Here is a 20,685-nt window from a genome sequence, read left to right on the forward strand (position 1 = left end):
TCCGATAGGAATTCAGGGAACTCAGTGAGGAACGCGGTATATGGCCCAGGAGGCCTGTAAACAGAAGCTATAACAAGTGATTGAGTTGGCTGCATAGATTTCATGACTAGAAGCTCAAAAGACAAAAATGCAGTCTTTTTTTTTGTAAATTAAAATTTGCTTTTGTAAATGTTAACAACACCTCCGCCTTTGCTGGATGCGCGGGGGATTTGGTCACTTGTGTAACAAGGAGGAGGGCCTCATTTAACACAGTAAATTCATCAGGCTTAAGCCATGTTTCAGTCAGGCCAATCACATCAAGATTATGATCAGTGATTAGTTAATTGACTATAACTGCCTTTGAAGTGAGGGATCTAACAATAAGTACCCCTATTTTGAGATGTGAGATATCACAATCTATTTCAATAATGACAGGAATGGAGGAGGTCTTTATTCCAGTGCGATTGCTAGAGCAAACACTGCCATGTTTAGTTTTACCCAACCTATATTGAGGCACATACATGGCCTCAATGGGGGTAGCTAAACGGACTACACTGACTGTGCTCGTGACAGACTCCACTAAGCTGGCACTAAGCTGGCAGGCACCCTCGGCCTGGGGCTCCATGCAAGATCTCACCTCGTGGACTTGCAATGATCATGAGAACGGTGAGGAATCAGCCCAGAACTTCACGGGAGGATCTTGTCAATGATCTCAAGGCAGCTGGGACCATAGTCAACAAGAAAACAATTGGTAACATACTATGCCGTGAAGGACTGAAATCCTGCTACATCTGCAAGGTCCCCCTGCTCGAGAAAGCACATATACATGCCCATCTGAAGTTTGCCAATGAACATCTGAATGATTCAGAGGACAACTGGGTGAGTGTTGTGGTCAGATGAGACCAAAATGGAGCTCTTTGGCATCAACTCAACTCAACTCGCCGTGTTGAGAGGAGGAGGAATGCTGCCTATGACCCCAAGAACACCATCCCCACCATCAAACATGGAGGTGGAAACATTATGCTTTGGGGGTGTTTTTCTGCTAAGGGAAGAGAACAACTTCACAGTATCAAAGGGACGATGGACGGGGGCCATGTACTGTCAAATATTGGGTGAGAACCTCCTTCCCTCAGCCAGGGCATTGAAAATGGGTCGTGGATGGGTATTCCAGCATGACAATGACCCAAAACTCACGGCCAAGGCAACAAAGGAGTTGCTCAAGAAGAAGCACATTAAGGTCCTGGAGTGGCCTAGCCAGTCTCCAGACATTATTCTCATAGAAAATCTGTGGAGAGAGCTGAAAGTTTGAGTTGCCAAACGTCAGCCTCTAAACCTTAATGACTTGGAGAAGATCTGCAAAGAGGAGTGGGACAAAATCCCTCCTGAGATGTGTACATACCTGGTGGCCAACTACAAGAAACGTCTGACCTCTGTGATTGCCAACAAGGGTTTTGCCACCAAGTACTAAGTCATGTTATGCAGAGGGGTCAAATGCTTATTTCCCTCATTAAAATAAAATACTTTTTTTAACATTATAGCGTTTTTCTGGATTCTTTTGTTGTTATTCTGTCGCTCATTGTTCAAATAATCCTACCATTAAAATTATAGACTGATCATTTCTTTGTCAGTGGGCAAACATACAAAATCAGCAGGGGATCAAATACTTTTATCCCTCACTGTATGTGAATCAGTCCGTCATGGTCAAATTGCTGCAAAGAAACCACTATTAAATGACACCAATAATAAGAAGAGACTTGCTTGGGCCAAGAAACACGAGCAATGGACATTAGACCAGTGGAAATTTGTCCTTTGTTCTGATGTGTCCAAATTAGAGATTTTTGGTTCCCAACCGCCGTGTCTTTGTGAGACGCAGTGTGGGTGAACGGATGATCTCTGCATGTGTATTTCCCACGTAAAGCATGGAGGAGGAGGTGTTATGGTGTGGGGGTGCTTTGGTGGTGACACTGTCAGTGTTAGAATTCAAGGCACACTTAACCAGCATGGCTACCACAGCATTCTGCAGCGATACGCCATCCCATCTAGTTTGGGCTTAGTGGGACTATCATTTGTTTTTCAACAGGACAATGACCCAACACACCTCCAGGCTGTATAAGAGCTATTTTACCAAGAAGGAGAGTGAAGGAGTTTGAGAAACAGATGCCTCACATGTCCTCAACTGGCAGCTTCATTAAATAGTACCTGCAAAACACCAGTCTCAACGTCAACAGTGAAGAGGCGACTCCGGGATGCTGTCCTTCTAGTCGGAGTTGCAATGAAAAGCCATATCTCAGACTGGCCAATAATAATAAAATATTTAGATGGGCAATAGAACAGACACTGGACAGAGGAACTCTGCCTGAAAGGCCAGCATCCCGGAGTCGCATCTTCACTGTTGACGTTGAGACTGGTGTTTTGCGGTTACTATTTAATGAAGCTGCCATTTGAGGACTTGTGAGGCGTCTGTTTCTCAAACTAGACTCTCTAATGTACACTGCTCAAAAAAATTAAGGGAACACTTAAACAACACAATGTAACTCCAAGTCAATCACACTTCTGTGAAATCAAACTGTCCACTTAGGAAGCAACACTGATTGGCAATACATTTCACATGCTGTTGTGCAAATGGAATAGACAACAGGTGGAAATTATAGGCAATTAGCAAGACACCCCAATAAAGGAGTGGTTCTGCAGGTGGTGACCACAGACCACTTCTCAGTTCATATGCTTCCTGGCTGATGTTTTGGTCACTTTTGAATGCTGGGGGTGCTTTCACTCTAGTGGGAGGATGAGATGGAGTCTACAACCCACACAAGTGGCTCAGGTAGTGCAGCTCATCCAGCATGGCACATCAATGCGATCTGTGGCAAGAAGGTTTGCTGTGTCTGTAAGCGTAGTGTCCAGAGCATGGAGGCGCTACCAGGAGACAGGCCAGTACATCAGGAGATGTGGAGTAGGCCGTAGGAGGGCAACAACCCAGCAGCAGGACCGCTACCTCTGCCTTTGTGCAAGGAGGAGCAGGAGGAACACTGCAAAATGACCTCTAGCAGGCCACAAATGTGCATGTGTCTGCTCAAACGGTCAGAAACAGACTTCATGAGGGTGATATGAGGACCCGACGTCCACAGGTGGGGGTTGTGCTTACAGCCCAACACCATGCAGGACGTTTGGCATTTGCCAGAGAACACCAAGATTGACAAATTCTCCACTGGCGCCCTGTGCTCTTCACAGATGAAAGCAGGTTCACACTGAGCACATGTGACATAGTCTGGAGATGTCGTGGAGAACGTTCTGCTGCCTGCAACATCCTCCAGCATGACCGGTTTGGTGGTGGGTCAGTCATGGTGTGGGTTGGCATGTCTTTGGGGGGCCGCACAGCCCTCCATGTGCTCGCCAGCGGTAGCCTGACTGCCATTAGGTACCGAGATGAGATCCTCAGACCCCTTGTGAGACCATATGCTGGTGCGGTTGGCCCTGGGTTCCTCCTAATGCAAGACAATGCTAGACCTCATGTGGCTGGAGTGTGTCAGCAGTTCCTGCAAGAGGAAGGCATTGACGCTATGGACTGGCCCGCCCGTTCCCCAGACCTGAATCCAATTGTGCACATCTGGGACATCATGTCTCGCTCCATCCACCACAGACTGTCCAGGAGTTGGCGGATGCTTTAGTCCAGGTCTGGGAGGAGATCCCTCAGGAGACCATCCGCCACCTCATCAGGAGCATGCCCAAGCGTTGTAGGGAGGTCATACAGGCACGTGGAGGCTACACACACTACTGAGCCTAATTTTGACTTGTTTTAAGGACATTACATCAAAGTTGGATCAGCCTGTAGTGTGGTTTTCCACTTTAATATTGAGTGTGACTCCAAATCCAGACCTCCATGGATTGATAAATTTGATTTCCATTGTTCATATTTGTGTGATTTCTTTTTGTCAGCACATTCAAAAATGTAAAGAAAAAAGTATTTAATAAGAATATTTATTTCATTCAGATCTAGGATGTGTTATTTTAGTGTTCCCTTTATTTTTTTGAGCAGTGTACTTGTCCTCTTGCTCAGTTGTGCACCGTGACCTCCCACTCCCCTTTCTATTCTGGTTAGAGACAGTTTGCGCTGTTCTGTGAAGGGAGTTGTACACAGCGTTGTACAAGATCTTCAGTTTCTTGGCATTTTTTTGCATGGAATAGCCTTCATTTCTCAGAACAAGAATAGACTAACAAGTTTCAGAAGAAAGTTCTTTGTTTCTGGCCATTTTGAGCCTGTAATCGAACCCACGAATGCTGATGCTCAGATACTCAAGTAGTCTAAAGCAGGACAGTGTTATTGCTTCTTTAATCAGCACAGCAGTTTTCAGCTGTGCTACTATAATTAAAAAAGGTTTTTCTAATGATCAATTAGCCTTTTAAAATTATAAACCTGCATTAGCTAACACAACGTGCCACTGGAACAGTGATGGTTGCTGATAATGGACCTCTGTATGCCTATGTAGATATTCCATTAAAAAATCTGCCCTTTCCAGCTAAAGTAGTAATTTTCAAAATTAACAATGTCTACACTGTATTTCTGATCAATTTGATGTTATTTTAATGGACAAAAAAAACGCTTTTCTTTGAAAAACAAGAACATTTCTAAGTGACCCCAAATTTTTGAACGGTAGTGTAACTTAGGGTTGAGTTTGAGATGGTTAATAATGTGAAGGGTTTTCAGGAGGTATGGGGGTCAGGGTGGATTGAGAATGTACTGCTAGAGAGTGCGGGTTGAATGTACATTTGTGTTTGGATTGTGGAATGTGTCTTGCAGTTTATTGAACTGTGTAATGTGGTTGTGTTGATGTTGGGTGGTGTGCAATTCGTTTTTAGAGGGGATTAATTTTGTGTTTTTGTTATTTGTGTCCCCTTCTACAGGTAATGATACGAGAGAGGTTGTCTATTGGAGACGAGGGAGGCGACCACCCAAGCCCTCCCCCACCTGTGGTAGTCCCCGACCAAAAAGACAGCCCCCAGGTCCAGCCTGCAGACCTGACCAAGCTGAGGGAAATGTTGACTCAGCGCGATAACGAGATCAGTATCCTTCCTATGCTGTAAGTTCATCTCTGTCATCTGTTTGTGACTACGAATTGGAGAATGTTCTGGCAAGCACATTTTCTATTTCTGTTGAAGTCATTATTGTTGAGCCAATCAAAAAACAATTAAGCTCAAGGAAAGGCCACTTTCTCCCCGATCACCAAAAGGGTCCACCTGATTGTGGACACCCAGTTCCTACTTTTCACGTGCTTACTCTTTGCTGCTAAGTTTATTTAGTTATTTGGCATTTATTTAGCCTTTATTTAACCAGGTACAGTGCCTTTAGAAAGTTTTCATACCCCTTTATTCTACATTTTGTTGTGTTACAGCCTGAATTCAAAATGGATTAAGTAGATTTTTAGATTAAGTAGTTTTTGTCACTCACCTACACAAACTGAAATCATGTGTTTAGAAATGTTTGCACATTTATTGTACATTAATACAGAAATATCTCATGTGCATAAGTATTCACACCTCTAATTCAATAAATGTTAGCATCACCTTTGGCAGTGGGTAAGTCTCTAAGAGCTTTGCATACCTGGATTGTACAATATCTGCCCATTCTCTCAAACATTCTTCAATCTCTGTCAAGTTGGTTGTTGATCATTGCTAAGACAGCCGTTTTCAAGTATTGCTGTAGATTTTCAAGCCAATTTTTAATCCTCTAGGATTTTTCCTCTGCCTTGCTCTATTCCGTTTTACCCCATTTTTCTCCCCAAATGTTGATATTTTCTCATTGCTTCAACTCCCCAACGCTCTCGGAATGTGAAGGTCGAATCCTGCGTCTGTTGAAACATGACCCGTCAAACTGCGCTTCTTAACACCCACCTGCTTAACTCAGAAGCCAGTGGCACCAATGTGTCGTAGGAAACACTGTTCACCTGACGACCGAGGTCAGCCTGTAGGCACCACAAGGAGTCGCTGGAGGGCGATGATTATGCGCCGCCCTATGGGACTCCTCATCACGGCCATTTGTGATACATCCCGGAATCGATGTCTGGTCTGTAGTGACGCCTATAGCACTGCGATGCAGTGCCCTTGACCATTGTGCACCTTGGGAGGCCTATTCCGATGACAAGTATACCCATAACATGATGCAGCCACCACCATGCTTGAAAATATGAAGTGGTAGTCAGTGATGTGTTGTGTTGGATTTACCCCAAACATAACGCGTTGTATTCAGGACATAAAGTTAATTTCTTTGCCAAATGACTACTTTAGTGCCTTATTGCAAACAGGATGCATGTCTGTACAGGCTTCGTTCTTTTCGCTCTGTTATTTAGGTTAGTATTGTGGAGTAACTGTCACGACCTTCTGCCGGAGTCGGTCCCTCTCCTTGTTCGAGCGGCGTCTGGCGGTCGACGTCACCGGCCTTCTAGCCATCGCCAATCCACTTTTCATTTTCCATTTCTTTTGTCTTTGTTGTCTACACACCTGGTTTCAATTCCCCCATTACATGTTCATTATTTAACCCTCAGGTTTCCCCCATGTTTGTGTGCATGTTTGTTTTATTGTTCATGCTGTTACTGACGGCTGGTATTTTTTTGCCGGGTTTTGTTATTACGCCCGTTTATGTCGTGGTACTGGTATTTTTCACGCACCATAGTATTGTGTTTATACTGGTGTTATCTTGTATTCAATACCTTGTCCACACATCTCAGCTCTCCTGCGCCTAACACCTTTCAGCAGTTACCCACAGCCTTGACAGTAACTACAATGTTGTTGATCTATTACAGCCATTAAGCTCTGTAACTGTTTTAAAGTCACCTTAGAGCCCCACAGTGGAGGTGTGATAATACCCATAAAACCTAGCGGTCAAACAGGGATATGGTTCCAAACTTTTTTCCAACATACATTTTTTAGAAACACTTAAAATAAAGGCTGTGTTTCGTGTAGGTTTACCATGACGTGATGTTTTGATAACCATGTAAACCGACATCGGTCAATTTGTTGTTTAATAACCCAATAAACAAGAACTAAATGTTTTTTTTATAAAACATTTTTTATTTATCCTTTATTTATACAGGTTTTTCTCATTGAGAAAACATCTCTTTTTCTAGAGAGACCTGGTCCATCCAAAGTGTAATGAATAACTTCACCATTCTCAAAGGGATAATCCATCCTCCCTGGTCTTTGTGGTTGAATTTGTGTTTGAATTTCACTGCTCACCTGAGGGACCTTAGAGATAATTGTATGAGTGCGAGATGAGGTAGTCATTCAAAAGTAATGTTCAACACTATTATCAAATCAAATTTTATTTGTCACATACACATGGTTAGCAGATGTTAATACGAGTGTAGCGAAATGCTAGTGCTTCTAGTTCCGACAATGCAGTAATAATCAACGAGTAATCTAACCTATCAATTTCACAACAGCTACCTTAAATGCAAATGAGAGCATGTTCTCAGTCAACTTACCTGGTAAAATAACGAATAAATAAAATACACACAAGTGTAAAAGAATGAAGAATATGTACATAAAAATATATGAAGGAGTGATGGTACAGAACGGCATAGGCAAGATGCAGTATATGGTATCGAGTACAGTATATACATATGACATGAGTAATGTAGGATATGACTTTGGAGGATACCATGGTGTTAAATGCTGAGCTGTAGTCGATGAACAGCATTCTCACATAGGTATTCCTCTTGTCCAGATGGGTTAGGGCAGTGTGCAGTGTGGTTGAGATTGCATCGTCTGTGGACCTATTTGGGCGGTAAGCAAATTGGAGTGGGTCTAGGGTGTCAGGTAGGGTGGAGGTGATATGGTCCTTGACTAGTCTCTCAAAGCACTTCATGATGACGGAAGTGAGTGCTACGGGGCGGTAGTCGTTTAGCTCAGTTACCTTAGCTTTCTTGGGAACAGGAACAATGGTGGCCTTCTTGAAGCATGTGGGGAACAGCAGACTGGGATAAGGATTGATTGAATATGTCAGCTGGTCTGCACATGCTCTGAGGACGCGGCTGGGGATGCCGTCTGGGCCTGCAGCCTTGCGAGGGTTAACACGTTTAAATGTTAGACTCACGTCGGCTGCAGTGAAGGAGAGTCCGCAGGTTTTGGTAGCGGGCCCTGTCAGTGGCACTGTATTGTCCTCAAAGCGGGCAAAGAAGTTGTTTAGTCTGTCTGGGAGAGAGACATCCTGGTCCGCGACTGGGCTGGTTTTCATTTTGTAATCCGTGATTGCCTGTAGACCCTGCCACATACCTCGTGTCTGAGCCGTTGAAATGCGACTATACTTTGTGTCTATTCTGATGCTTAGCTTGTTTGATTGCCTTGCGGAGGGAATAGCTGCACTGTTTGTATCCTGTCATGTTTCCGGTCACCTTGCCCTGATTAAAAGCAGTGGTTCGCGCTTTCAGTTTCGTGTGAATGCTGCCATCAATCCACGGTTTCTGATTTGGGAATGTTTTAATAATTGCTGTGGGTAAGACATCGCCGATGCACTTGCTAATGATCTCGCTCACCGAATCAGCGTATTCGTCAATGTTGTTGTTTGACGCAATGCAGAACATATTCCAGTCCACGTGATCTTGAAGCGAGGAATCAGATTGGTCAGACCAGCGTTGAACAGACCTGAGCATGGGAGCTTCCTGTTTTTGTCTCTGTCTATAGGCTGGAAGCAACAAAATGGAGTCGTGGTCATGTTTTCCGAAGGGAGGGCGGGGGAGGGCCTTATTTGCATCGCGGATGTTAGAATAACAATGATACAGGGTTTTACCAGCCCTGGTTGCACAATCGATATGCTGATAGAATGCATTCTCATTTGCTTACCAAACGAGATACCTTGAGCTTATAGTGACACTGGCCTCCTTATATTACCCTCATGTACTTTAGTATGAAGCAGAAGCCAGGTTTGTACCTTTTCTATATTTTAGTAATCTACATCCCTCTGTACAATGTGTTCACACATTTTTGATAGTCGAAGAATTCCACGTACTATTAGAGATATTTAACATTAAGTAAGTCTGCCAGTCTTTAACTGTATGACTGTCGTTAACCTACAGCAATATTTCCACAAACACATCTATAATCAAATCAAATATATTTATATAGCCCTTCTTACATCAGCTGTTATCTCAAAGTGCTGTACAGAAACCCAGCCTAAAACCCCAAACAGTAAGCAGGCAGAACAGTTGAAACTGGAGCAGCAGCACGGCCAGGTGGTCTGGGGACAGCAAGGAGTCATCATGCCAGGTAGTCCTGAGGCATGGTCCTAGGGCTCAGGTCCTCCAAGAGAGAGGAGGAAAGAGAGAAAGAGAGAATTAGAGAGAGTATACTTAAATTCACACAGGGCACCGGATAAGACAGGAGAAGTACTCCAGTTATAACAGACTGACCCTAGCCCCCTGACACATAAACTACTGCAGCATAAATACTGGAGGCTGAGACAGGAGGGGTCAGGAGATACTGTGGCCCCATCAAATTATACCCCAGGACAGGGCCAAACAGGCAGAATAAAACCCTACTCACTTCGTCAAAGCACAGCGCCCACACCACCAGAGGGATATCTTCAACCACCAACTTACCATCCTGAGACAAGGCCGAGTATAGCCCACAAAGATCTCCGCCATGGCACAACCCAAGGCAGGGCGCCAACCCAGACAGGAAGATCACGTCAGTGACTCAACCCACTCAAGTGACGCACCCCTTCTAGGGACGGCACGGAAGAGCACCAGTATGCCAGTGACTCAGCCCCTGTAATAGGGTTAGAGGCAGAGAATCCCAGTGGAGAGAGGGGAACTGGCCTGGCAGAGACAGCAAAGGTGGTTCGTTGCTCCACAGCCTTTCCGTTCACCTTCACACTCCTGGGCCAGACTACACTCAATCATATGACCTACTGAAGAGATGAGTCTTCAGTAAAGACTTATCCTCTCTGGGATATTCAGGACGGTAGCGGACGGTAGCGCCCACCCCGCCAACAGCCAGTGAAAGTGCTGGGCGCCAAATTCAAAACAACAAAAATCTCATAATTACAATTCCTCAAGCATACAAGTATTTTACACCATTTTAAAGATTAAATTCTCGTTAATCCAGCCACGGTGTCTGATTTGAAAAAGGCTTTACAGCGAAAGCACCACAAAGGATTATGTTAGGTCACCACCAAGTCACAGAAAAACACAGCCATTTTTCCAGCCAAAGAGAGGAGTCACAAAAAGCAGAAATAAATCAAATGAATCACTAACCTTAGATGATCTTCATCATTTGACACTCATAGGACTTCATATTACACAATACATGTATGTTTTGTTCGATAAAGATCATAGTTATATCCAAAAATCTAAATTTAAATTGGGGTGTTTAGTTCAGTTGTTCCAAAACATGTGTTGATTTTGCAGAGAGACACATCAATTTAAAGAAATACTCAATAAACATTGATAAAATATACAACTATTATTCATGGAACTTTAGGTACCCTTCTCCTTAAGGCAACCACTGTGTCATATTTCAAAAATACTTTACAGAAAAAGCATACCATGCAATAATCTTATTACGGTGCTCAGAGACAACACCAGCCAAAGAGATACCCGCCATGTTGTGGAGTCAACATTAGTCAGAAATAGCATTATAAATATTCATTTACCTTTGATGATCTTCATTTGAACGCACTCCCAGGAATCCCAGTTCCACAATAAATGTTTGAATTGTTCGATAAAGTTCATAATTTATGTCCAACTACCTCCTTTTGTTAGGGCGTTTGGTAGACAAATCCAAACGTGCGTTCAAGTTCACCCAAAAGGTCGGACGAAATGTCCAGAAATGTATATTACAGGTCGTAGAAACATGTCAAACGATGTATAGAATCAATCTTTAGGATGTTTTTATTATAAATCTTCAATAATGTTCCATCCGGAGAATTCCTTTTTCTGTAGAAAAGCAATGGAACTCCAAGCTAACTTTCACTTGACCATGCGTCACGAGCTCATGACAATCTGACAGACACCTGGCTCAATCCCCTCTCATTTGGCCCCACTTCACAGTAGAAGCATCAAACAAGGTTCTAAAGACTGTTGACATCTAGTGTAAGCCCTGGGAAGTGCAAAATGACCCCATAGACACTGTATATTGGAATGTCAATGAGTTGAATAACTCCAAACCTCAGATTTCCCACTTCCTGATTGGATTCTTCTCAGGTTTTCGCCTGCCATATGAGTTCTGTTATACTCACAGACAAATTTCAAACAGTTTCAGAAACATCAGAGTGTTTTCTATCCAAATATACTGCATATTCTAGCTTTAATGGCTGAGTAGCAAGCAGTTTACTCTGGGCACCTCATTCATCCAAGCTTCTCAATACTGCCCCCCAGTCACCAAGAAGTTAAATGTTGAGACCGAGTCTGCGTGTCTCACATGGGTAGGCAGACCATTCCATAAAAATGGAGCTCGATATGAGAAAGCCCTGCCTCCAGCTGTTTGCTTAGAAATTTTAAGGACAATTAGGAGGCCTGCGTCTTGTGACCATAGCGTACGTATAGGTATGGACGGCAGCACCAAATCGGCAGGACCAAAACGGAAAGATAGGTAGGAGCAAGACCACGTAATGCTTTGTAGGTTAGCAGTAAAACCTTGAAATCAGCCCTTGCCTTAACAGGACTACGATAAAATCGATGTCCGTGTCCTGGTTTAGTACATTCGGGAGCAGCTTAGTAATGTCATTTACTCGAACTCCAGGACAACTCATAGGGCATTGTTTTTGCATCAGGAACAGTAACATTATTACCATGGAGCTACCCAAAATCACGCCTGGCAAGAAGGCTGCTCATGTGGCTGCTGATTTTTTCCAAGAAAGAGACAATATTTTGCGAATACTTATCAGTAATCCTCCACCGCATGTTTACATTATCAGCGAGATCTCAAGGATTCCCTCAACTACCCTACTAATTGTGTAATATTTACTTGCACGTCAAGGTGGTGATTCCCTGTCTTCTCAGTAATACCCCCCATCGTATTGGCAGGGCTGTGAGTGACACAGTCCAGTCAGTCCACTCTGTTTCCATAAACTCCACAGTGCGTTCCCTCATGCTTGGAGCTCATAGGATATAGTGTACTGTGCTCTCGAAGATTTGTATGCACTTTGCTTTAAAGTGAAATGTGATTTTTTTGGAAGGGGTTAGTAAAGTGGGTTCTGACTTTCCCTGAGAATGTCGAAGAGAGCTTTTTCCAATAATGGAATTTGTTGTGGAACCGGTCAAGCGAGTGTAAGCATACTACATCAGACACCATATAAATAAAGGAGACAAATGGATTTCACTTTGTGTTTTTTAATCCTGGTCCTGGGGACCGAAAGGGGTGCACATTTGAGTGTTTTGCTTAGCACTACACACCTGATTCCACGAACCAAAGGTTTGATGATGAGTTGATTAGTGGAATCAGGTTTGTAGTGCTAGGGTTTCTGAGCCCTTTCCTACTTACTGTTGACTTGCACGGGTGACTTAGTCTGGCAAACGCTTGTCTTGTCCCCTCCTGGTGACCTTGTAAATGAACCATACTGACACTATCCACAGAAGCCACTTGTGAAAAGTGGATTTTGGCTCTGAGCTTTTTGATGTGTATTTGCTTTGCCCGGCAGCGTGTCCTGGAAGTTGGGGATTCATTGGTTTCAACAGGTATTTAATAAAATCAAATTTTTTTGGTCACATAATTCAAGAGCAGCAGTAAATTAACAGTAGCGAGGCTATATACAGGGGATACTGGTACCAAACCTCTGGTACAGCATTTAATTGAACTCGTAATGCGGCTTTCCTTTATCTTCAATTGATTATATCGGGGACTATGTTGTTAGCAATGATTTAGGTGTGTTGATATGAGATTCTGTTTGACCATTACTCATTGTAGTTGAGTTACGTTCAGGTCCATGAGAGTTATGATACTGTTTTGGTTCCATTTAATTTGTTTTACACTGTTGTTCCCGATTACATCTACATGACAGCTAAATGAGTAGTACATTGCAGACGCCCTAAATAGGGGGCCATTTATCATCCTGACATAAACCTGGACATTTAGATAGACGATTTACATCTCTCAATCAAACAAGCTATCTATGTAGACTAACCTAATTTTGGTAGGTGTGAAAACAAGATGTTTGAAAATCTGATGAGGCAAAACTAGAACGGGCTCAGGGAACCAAATAATGTGGTGACTGTAAATTACTGGATGTCATCCCAGGCATCAACAGCACAGTACTCTTTTGTTAAACCACAGGCAGTTTTTGAAAATAAGCAATTTTCCTTGTGTACTTTACTACAAGCCTTTGATTAAATCGGCCTAGTGGTTAGAGCGTTGGACTAGTAACCGAAAGGTTGCAAGTTCGAATCCCCGAGCTGACAAGGTACAAATCTGTCGTTCTGCCCCTGAACAGGCAGTTAACCCACTGTTCCTAGGCCATCAATGAAAATAAGAATTTGTTCTTAACTGACTTGCCTAGTAAAATAAAGGTAAAATAAAAATATTGAATGTATATTTTGATGGAATGCAACCTGGTGCTTGTGTCGTTAAAAAAAAGGACAGCGCCTAAATCTTGGAAGATCTTTTTATTTTTTGCTTTAGTCTTGAGTTATTTGAGCAGTCAGCACTTTATAGGTTAAAAAAAAGTGTACTTGACAGTCTGTATTTTATGGATTTACCTTCCCTGGCCCTGTTTCCTTTCTTTTTGGCAGTGCAGGGAACAGATGTGTATTCCCGTTGTGCAGTAAGCATGTCAGCCTATGGACAACCATTTCATTTGGCAAATCAAGGGGCTTGGGTTTTTCTTTTCAAGGACAGCCATTAAAAATAAAAATGAATGTATTGTTCATTTTGCATCTCTGTGCCTGTATATGCATAAACTACATATAGACTGTCAGCTTACAGTGTGTAAGTGCAAGGTTCTCCAAAACATTTGATTGATCCCAATGGATTGGGTTTGAAGCAGATGGGACAGAGGGAAACCATTACAGTAAATTTAACTAATGGGTTGAATAAGTTTGTGCTGTTCTGTTGCCAGGTGGAACATGTCGTGGGATTGGAAGTGTGAACAGGATCGGCGTGTTTTTGTCTTTCACTCCCCACTCTTTTGCACTCACTCACTCACTCTGTCATACACACACACACAAATGTGCGCACACACACACATTTGTACGCAAACATACACTCACAAATGTGCGCACACACAAATGCACTCATGCACAAATGTGAAGAAAAAAAATACTCTCATCAGGAGAAGAGGCTCTGGAATCTTGACACGCTCTCTCCAGCCTTCACGGCTCCTATTCTCTCCGGTAAGTCATACCAGACAAGGACTGCATCCCAAATTTACATTTAGATTTGAGTAATTTAGCAGATGCTCTTATCCAGAGCAACTTACAGTTAATACATTCATCTTAAGATAGTCTCAACTAGCTATCACATCACACATTTCCTCCAGTCGTAGTAAGTACATTTTTCTCAATAAAGAAGTTATCAGCAAAGTCAGTGCTAGTGTAGCAGTATAGCTTCTGTCCCTCTCCTCGCCCCTACCTAGGCTCGAACCAGGGACGCTCTGCACACATCGACAACAGCCACCCTCGAAGCACCGTTACCCATCGCTTCACAAAAGCCGTGACCCTTGCAGAGCAAGGGGAAGAACTACTTCAAGGTCTCAGAGCGAGTGATGTCACCGATTGAAATGCTAGTAGCACTGAAAGTGACAGACAATCCTAACTAGCTAGCCATTTCACATTGGTTGCACTAGTAGGAAAAGACCCGTGCAAGTTAAAACTGTTTATCGGGCAGAATAAGACTGAGATGTCTTATTTAAGATACTCTTTGACGAGGTAGGTTTTCAGATGTTTTCACCCCCCAATGGTGCACCAAAGACCAGGGGTGGCAGAACGGAGTTCCCAAATGGCACCCTAATCTTTTGGATAATATTGACGGTCCCAAATAGCACCCTATTCCCAGGACATCTCACTGAGCCGGTAAGGTCAGAGAACGCATGTGTCAGCCTGGCCCATATTAAAGACGACAGCGTGCTCGTGCCATTTCCTCCATGTCAAAGGAAACCATTGTTATTGCCCCTGTTGTCTTGAAGTATGTGTTGTAAGGGGAGCCGCATGTCATCTTTATCTTCATGTGATGTCCCTCACAGTGCAAGGCAGACCGACAAAATATGTTTTGTCCTTTTCTGGAAACGTAATTTCGTTTTTCTGTGATATATTGACAGATGGAAGTTCCCTTTCTCTAAGACAGAATGACTTGTACCATTTGTGTTGAAATTGGAGTATCTATTTTGTCCCATTCCTTACCTCCAAATGCCATATAGGCCTATACCTTGACTTTAAACCTGACTGTTATCTCTACCTCAAACCAGACTGATGAGATATTTTGTTACACATTTGTGAGGATAGACATTTCCTCTCATGGCTCAGACACACTACGGCGATGAATTGATAAAACCAGCTGGTAGCCATCAGCTTGCAGTGTGTTATAGCAACCACCTGCTGGATGTCAACAAATGTGAAAATTAACTGAAAGTGACAGACAATCCTGGTCAAAGGCACTCAGCCCGTAGCTCTGGGGTGTTTCTTCTCTTACTTGCTATGTATGGTACCCACCACCCGGCTAACTCAGGTGTGCGATTTCAGTTTTTTTGTTTAAGTTACCCATTAACCATTTCTTCCCAAAGAGGATGTCTATACATGTTCTTTAACCTAAGCATCACAGATATCCTGGTGAGCATTCTGAAGAAGGAGAAGAGGAGATCTAAGGACGCTGCTGCTCAACTGGCCAACATCTCCAATGGCCGTTCCTTGGACCCCCAGAGTCCTTTGAGGTTATACACAGCGTCACTGGCAGGAGACACAGAGGCAGTTGAGAATGACCATGGAGTGCCACCCACTCTTTATGGGGAAAGAGGTATGCTGATTCACTGTCACCATCAGGTCAGGATGCAAATCCAGAAGTATGATAATTCATTTAAAAATATATGATTGTTTTACCTTATGACTGACCATAACCTTACATGATATTTACATTTGTTTTTTATAAATGTTCACTTCCCAGTATAGCCAATTTGTACTTTGCAAGTTGGCCATGTAGTGGGAATGCTTACTCGCATTCTAACAGAGACTCATGCTTACATGGTGTTTTTAACATGCTTTTATCACACGCACATTTGTGCAGAGAAACGAAACAGTTGTACGATTTTGTGTATTCCTTTTAAGTTCGTTTTAAGTTTTATTAGAGATATTTACAGGATAGGCATGGTATACATCGAAAGGCTTACTTGCAGGTTCCTTCTCAACAATGCAACAAAAATAAGAAAATATAAGAATACGAACGTGATGTAAATGACGGTAGAATAGAATAATTATATTAGCATAAGTAAAATATAGGAAGGCACAATTTATAGTCCAATATTTCCATGTGTATAAATTGAGCAGTATAATTGCAGTCTGGTAGCAGCAGTTGTGATGTGTGTGTGTGTGTAGCACTGAGTGTACAAAACATTAAGAACATAACGTAAACATGACATGGACTGACCAGGTGAAAGCTATGATCCCTTATTTAAGTAACTTGTTAAATCAACTTCAATCAGTGTAGATGAAGGGAAGGAGCCAGGTTAAAACATTTGTTTTAAGCCTTGAGATAATTGAAACATGGATTGTGTATGTGTGCCATTCAGAGGGTGAATGGGCAGGACAAAATATTTAAGTTCCTTTGAAAGAGGTATGGTAGTAGGTGCCAGGCACACCGGTTTGTATCAAGAACATCAACGCTGCTGGGTTTTTCACACACAACAGTTTCATGTGTGTATCAAGAAGGACATTCAGGCCAATTTGACAGAACTGTAGGAAGCATTGGAGTTAACATGGTGCAGCATCCCTGTGGAACGTTTTTGACACATTGTAGAGTCCATGCCCTGACGAATTGAGGTTATTTTGAGGGCAAAAGGTGAAGGTGTTCCTAATGTTTGGTACACTTTGTGTGTGTGTGTGTGTGTGTGTGTGTGTGTGTGTGTGTGTGTGTGTGTGTGTGTGTGTGTGTGTGTGTGTGTGTGTGTGTGTGTGTGTGTGTGTGTGTGTGTGTGTGTGTGTGTGTGTGTGTGAGTACATATGTGTGATGAATCAGAGCAGGTGGCCAGTCCAGTTCAACTGTTCAGCAGTCTGATGGCTTGTAGATATAAACTTGAGGTTCTTTTGAGGGCAAAAGGTGAAGGTGTTCCTAATGTTTGGTACACTCAGTGTGTGTGTGTGTGCATGAGTGAGTACATATGTGTGATGAATCAGAGCAGGTGGTCAGTCCAGTTCAACTGTTCAGCAGTCTGATGGCTTGTAGATATAAACGGTCTCTTAGCCTGTTGGTATCAGACCTCATGATCCGATACCGTCTGCCCGATGGGAGTGAACATCTCGTGGCTGGAGTGTGTGTGATGCTGTTTTTGTTTTTGTTTTGTTGACGTTGAGTTAGAAGCTGACTCATCATTGTTGGTTATCAGGCCTACAACTGTGGTGTTGTCAACAAACTTGATGATGGAGTTGGTGTCGTGCAAAAATCGCACAGTCATGGGTGAACAGGGAGTACTGCAGAGAACTGAGGTCTCACAATTGGGGGCCCGTGTGTGGAGTCAGTGCGAAGGAGGTGTTGTTGCCAATCCTCCTGTGGTCTGCCCGTCAGGAAGTCCAGGATCCAGTTGCAGAGGCTGGTGTCGGGCTTGGAGGGAACAATAGTATTGAATGCTGAACCTGTAGTCAATGAATAGCGTTCTCACATAGGTGTTCCTCTTGTCCAAATGTGAATAGAAATGGAAATGGCATCTTCTGTGGATGTGTTGGAGCGGTAGGTAAATTGGAGTGGTTCCAGTTTGACTGGCATGTTGGCCTTGATGTGGGCCATGACCAGCCTCTCAAAGCACTTCATGATGACCAAGGTGAGTGCAAGAGGTGATAGTCATTTGGGCATGTCACCTTGTTTTTCTTGGGCACTGGGATGATGTTGGTCTCCTTAAAGCAGACTGCAGCCGGGGACAGGGACAAGTTGAAGATGTCCGAGAAGACGCCCGCCAGATGGTCAGCACACACTCTGAGGACGCAGCCAGGTACGCCATCTGGGCCAGCTTGCTTTGTGACTCATCACTCTTTTGAGAGTTTTCCTCACGTCAGCCTTGGAGACCGATAGCACATAGTCATCCAGAGCAGTGATAGTCTTCCTGGATGGCTCAGTATTGTTTGCCTCAAAGCTAACATAGAATGTGTTAAGGTCATCTGTTAGGGAGGCTTCAGTGGGCACCGCACAGCTGGATTTGCCTTTGCAGTCTGTAATAGTCTGTAGTCCCTGCCGAATACGACGCGAGTCTGAGTTGTCGATCATCAATTCAAGTTTGAGTCTTTTTGCATCCCTAATGGATTTGTGGAGCTCGTACCTGCTTGACTAGTACTCCATGTGCGCCACCGACATTGAATGCTGCAGTACTGGCTTTCACCAGTACACACAATACCCTATAATGATGAAGCAAAAACAGGTTTTTAGACATTTCTTTACATGTATAACAAAAAGAAAACTGAAATATCACATTTACATAAGCATTCAGACCCTTTACTCAGTGCTTGTAGCACCTTTGACGCTACAAGCTCGGCACACCTGTATTTGGGGAGTTTCTCCCATACTTCTCTGCAGACCCTCCAAAGCTCTGTCAGGTTGGATGGGGAGTGTTGCTGCACAGCCATTTTCAGGTCTCTCCAGAGATGTTAGATGGGGCTTAAGTCCGGGCTCTGGCTGGGCCACTTAAGTGACATTCAGAGACTTGTCCCAAAGCCACTCTTGCAATGTTTTGGTTGTGTGCTTAGGGTCGTTGTCCTGTTGGAAGGTGAACCTTCGCCCCAGTCTAGGGTCATGAGTGCTCTGGAGTAGGTTTTCATCAAGGATCTCTCTGTACTTTGCTCCGTTCATCTTTCCCTCGATCCTGACTAATCTCTGTTGCTGAAAAACATCCCAACAGCATGCTTCACCGTAGGGATGGTGCCAGGTTTCCTCCAGACATGACGCTTGGATTTCAGGCAAAGAGTTCAGTCTTGATTTCGTCAGACCAGAAAATCTTGTTTCTCATGGTCTGAGAGTCCTTTAGCTGATTTTTCTCCAAGTGGGCCTTTTACTGAGGAGTGGCTTCCGCCTGGCCACTGTACCATAAAGGCCTGATTGGTGGAGTGCTGCTGAGATGGATGTCCTTCTTGAAGGTTCTCTCATCTCCACAAAGGAACTCCGAAACTCAGTCATAGTGACCTTCGGGTTCTTGGTCACCTCCCTGACCAAGGCCCTTCTCCCCCGATTGCCCAATTCGGCTGGGCAGCCAGCTATTGTAAGAGTCTTGGTGGTTCCAAACTTCTTCCATTTAAGAATGATTGCGGCCACTGTGTTCTTGGGGACCTTCAATGTTCAATTTTTTGGGGCAGCCTTCCCCATATCTGTGCTTTCGACACAATCGTGTCTCAGAGCTCTACAGACGATTCCTTTGATCTCATGGCTTGGTTTTTGCTCCGACATACACAGTGTGTGGGACATAATATAAAGACAGGTGTGTGTCTTTCCAAATCATGTCCAATCAATTGAATTTACCACATGTGGACTCCAATCAAGTTGTAGCAACATCTCAAGGATGATACATGGAAACAGGATGACCCGAGCTCAATTTTGAGCCTCATAGCAAAGGGTCTGAATACTTATGTAAATAAGGTATACGTTTTTTCTATTTTTCTATACATTTGCTAAAAAATGTAAAAACCTGTTTTCACTTTGTCATTATGGGGTATTGTGTGAAAATTGTATTTATTATTTATTTAATCATTTTTAGAATACAGCTGTAACGTAACATAATGTGGAAAATTTCAAGGGGTCTGAATACTTTCCAAATTCATTGTATATTCTGCAATATTGATGGATGATTCCTGAGAGGATGAATGTTTGAACATGTATTCCATTCAGTATTCTCAAAACAATCCTGCAGCATTAGGTCTGCCTTCTCTGTCCAGCGCCTCACTATTCTCTGTGTCGGTGGCTCCCTCTTGAGCTGCTGCTTGTAGGCAGGGAGTAGGAACAGAGAAACATGATCTGATTGGCCAAAGTGGGTGCGGGGGATGGCTTAGTACGCATTACGGATGTTTGTGTATACATGTTCAAGCACGCTGGATCATCTGGTGGATCAGGATACATGTTGGTGATATGTGTTTTAGACAGGGTTGGTTAATGTCACACAGCATTCCCTGATGTCCCTCTGCGATTGAGGCCTTGCTCTGAGTTCACAAAGTTTAATTTCCAGAGATTGGACATGAGCCATCAAAATACAAGGAAGAGGTGGCCGAGTTTACCCGTCTTTTCAGTCCAGCTTGGAGTCCTCCTTTCCTTCCTCTTCTTCGTTGCCGGCGTTGCCTTATGTCATTTCGTCCAGGAGCAACAGTTTAGCCCACTGTGCTTGAAACAAAGGAGTGAATGAAGTATTCCAGATCTGGTAAGCTGGGAGATAAGTATGTAGCTTCCGATTCATGATCCAGAACTATTTGTCGGTTGTAGGGAATTATTGCACAAACATTCTGGGCAGCAAAGTAATAATTAATGCAAAAATTGCCATAAAAAAGCTAATGTGCTGACCACACTGCCCGTGTCGCGTGCGTGAGTGTTGCAAAATAAATGTACACGTAC

At 43.4% G+C, this 20,685-nt stretch overlaps 1 protein-coding gene across 3 annotated transcripts in view; it reads left to right on the forward strand.

Annotated features, from left to right (window-relative positions):
- The window catches only part of kif6 (kinesin family member 6), a 198,922-nt gene that overhangs the window by 100,835 nt on the left and 77,402 nt on the right, over positions 1 to 20,685 (forward strand). For all 3 annotated transcript variants that reach the window (XM_035800834.2, XM_052478795.1, XM_035800840.2), the window contains 2 exons: positions 4,879 to 5,038; positions 15,718 to 15,909. In XM_035800834.2, coding sequence (XP_035656727.2) covers positions 4,879 to 5,038; positions 15,718 to 15,909 — 352 coding nt within the window. The remainder of the gene's footprint in view (positions 1 to 4,878; positions 5,039 to 15,717; positions 15,910 to 20,685) is intronic.

This window comes from Oncorhynchus keta, chromosome 2 (assembly GCF_023373465.1).
Source record: "Oncorhynchus keta strain PuntledgeMale-10-30-2019 chromosome 2, Oket_V2, whole genome shotgun sequence".
NCBI classification, from domain to species: domain Eukaryota; kingdom Metazoa; phylum Chordata; class Actinopteri; order Salmoniformes; family Salmonidae; genus Oncorhynchus; species Oncorhynchus keta.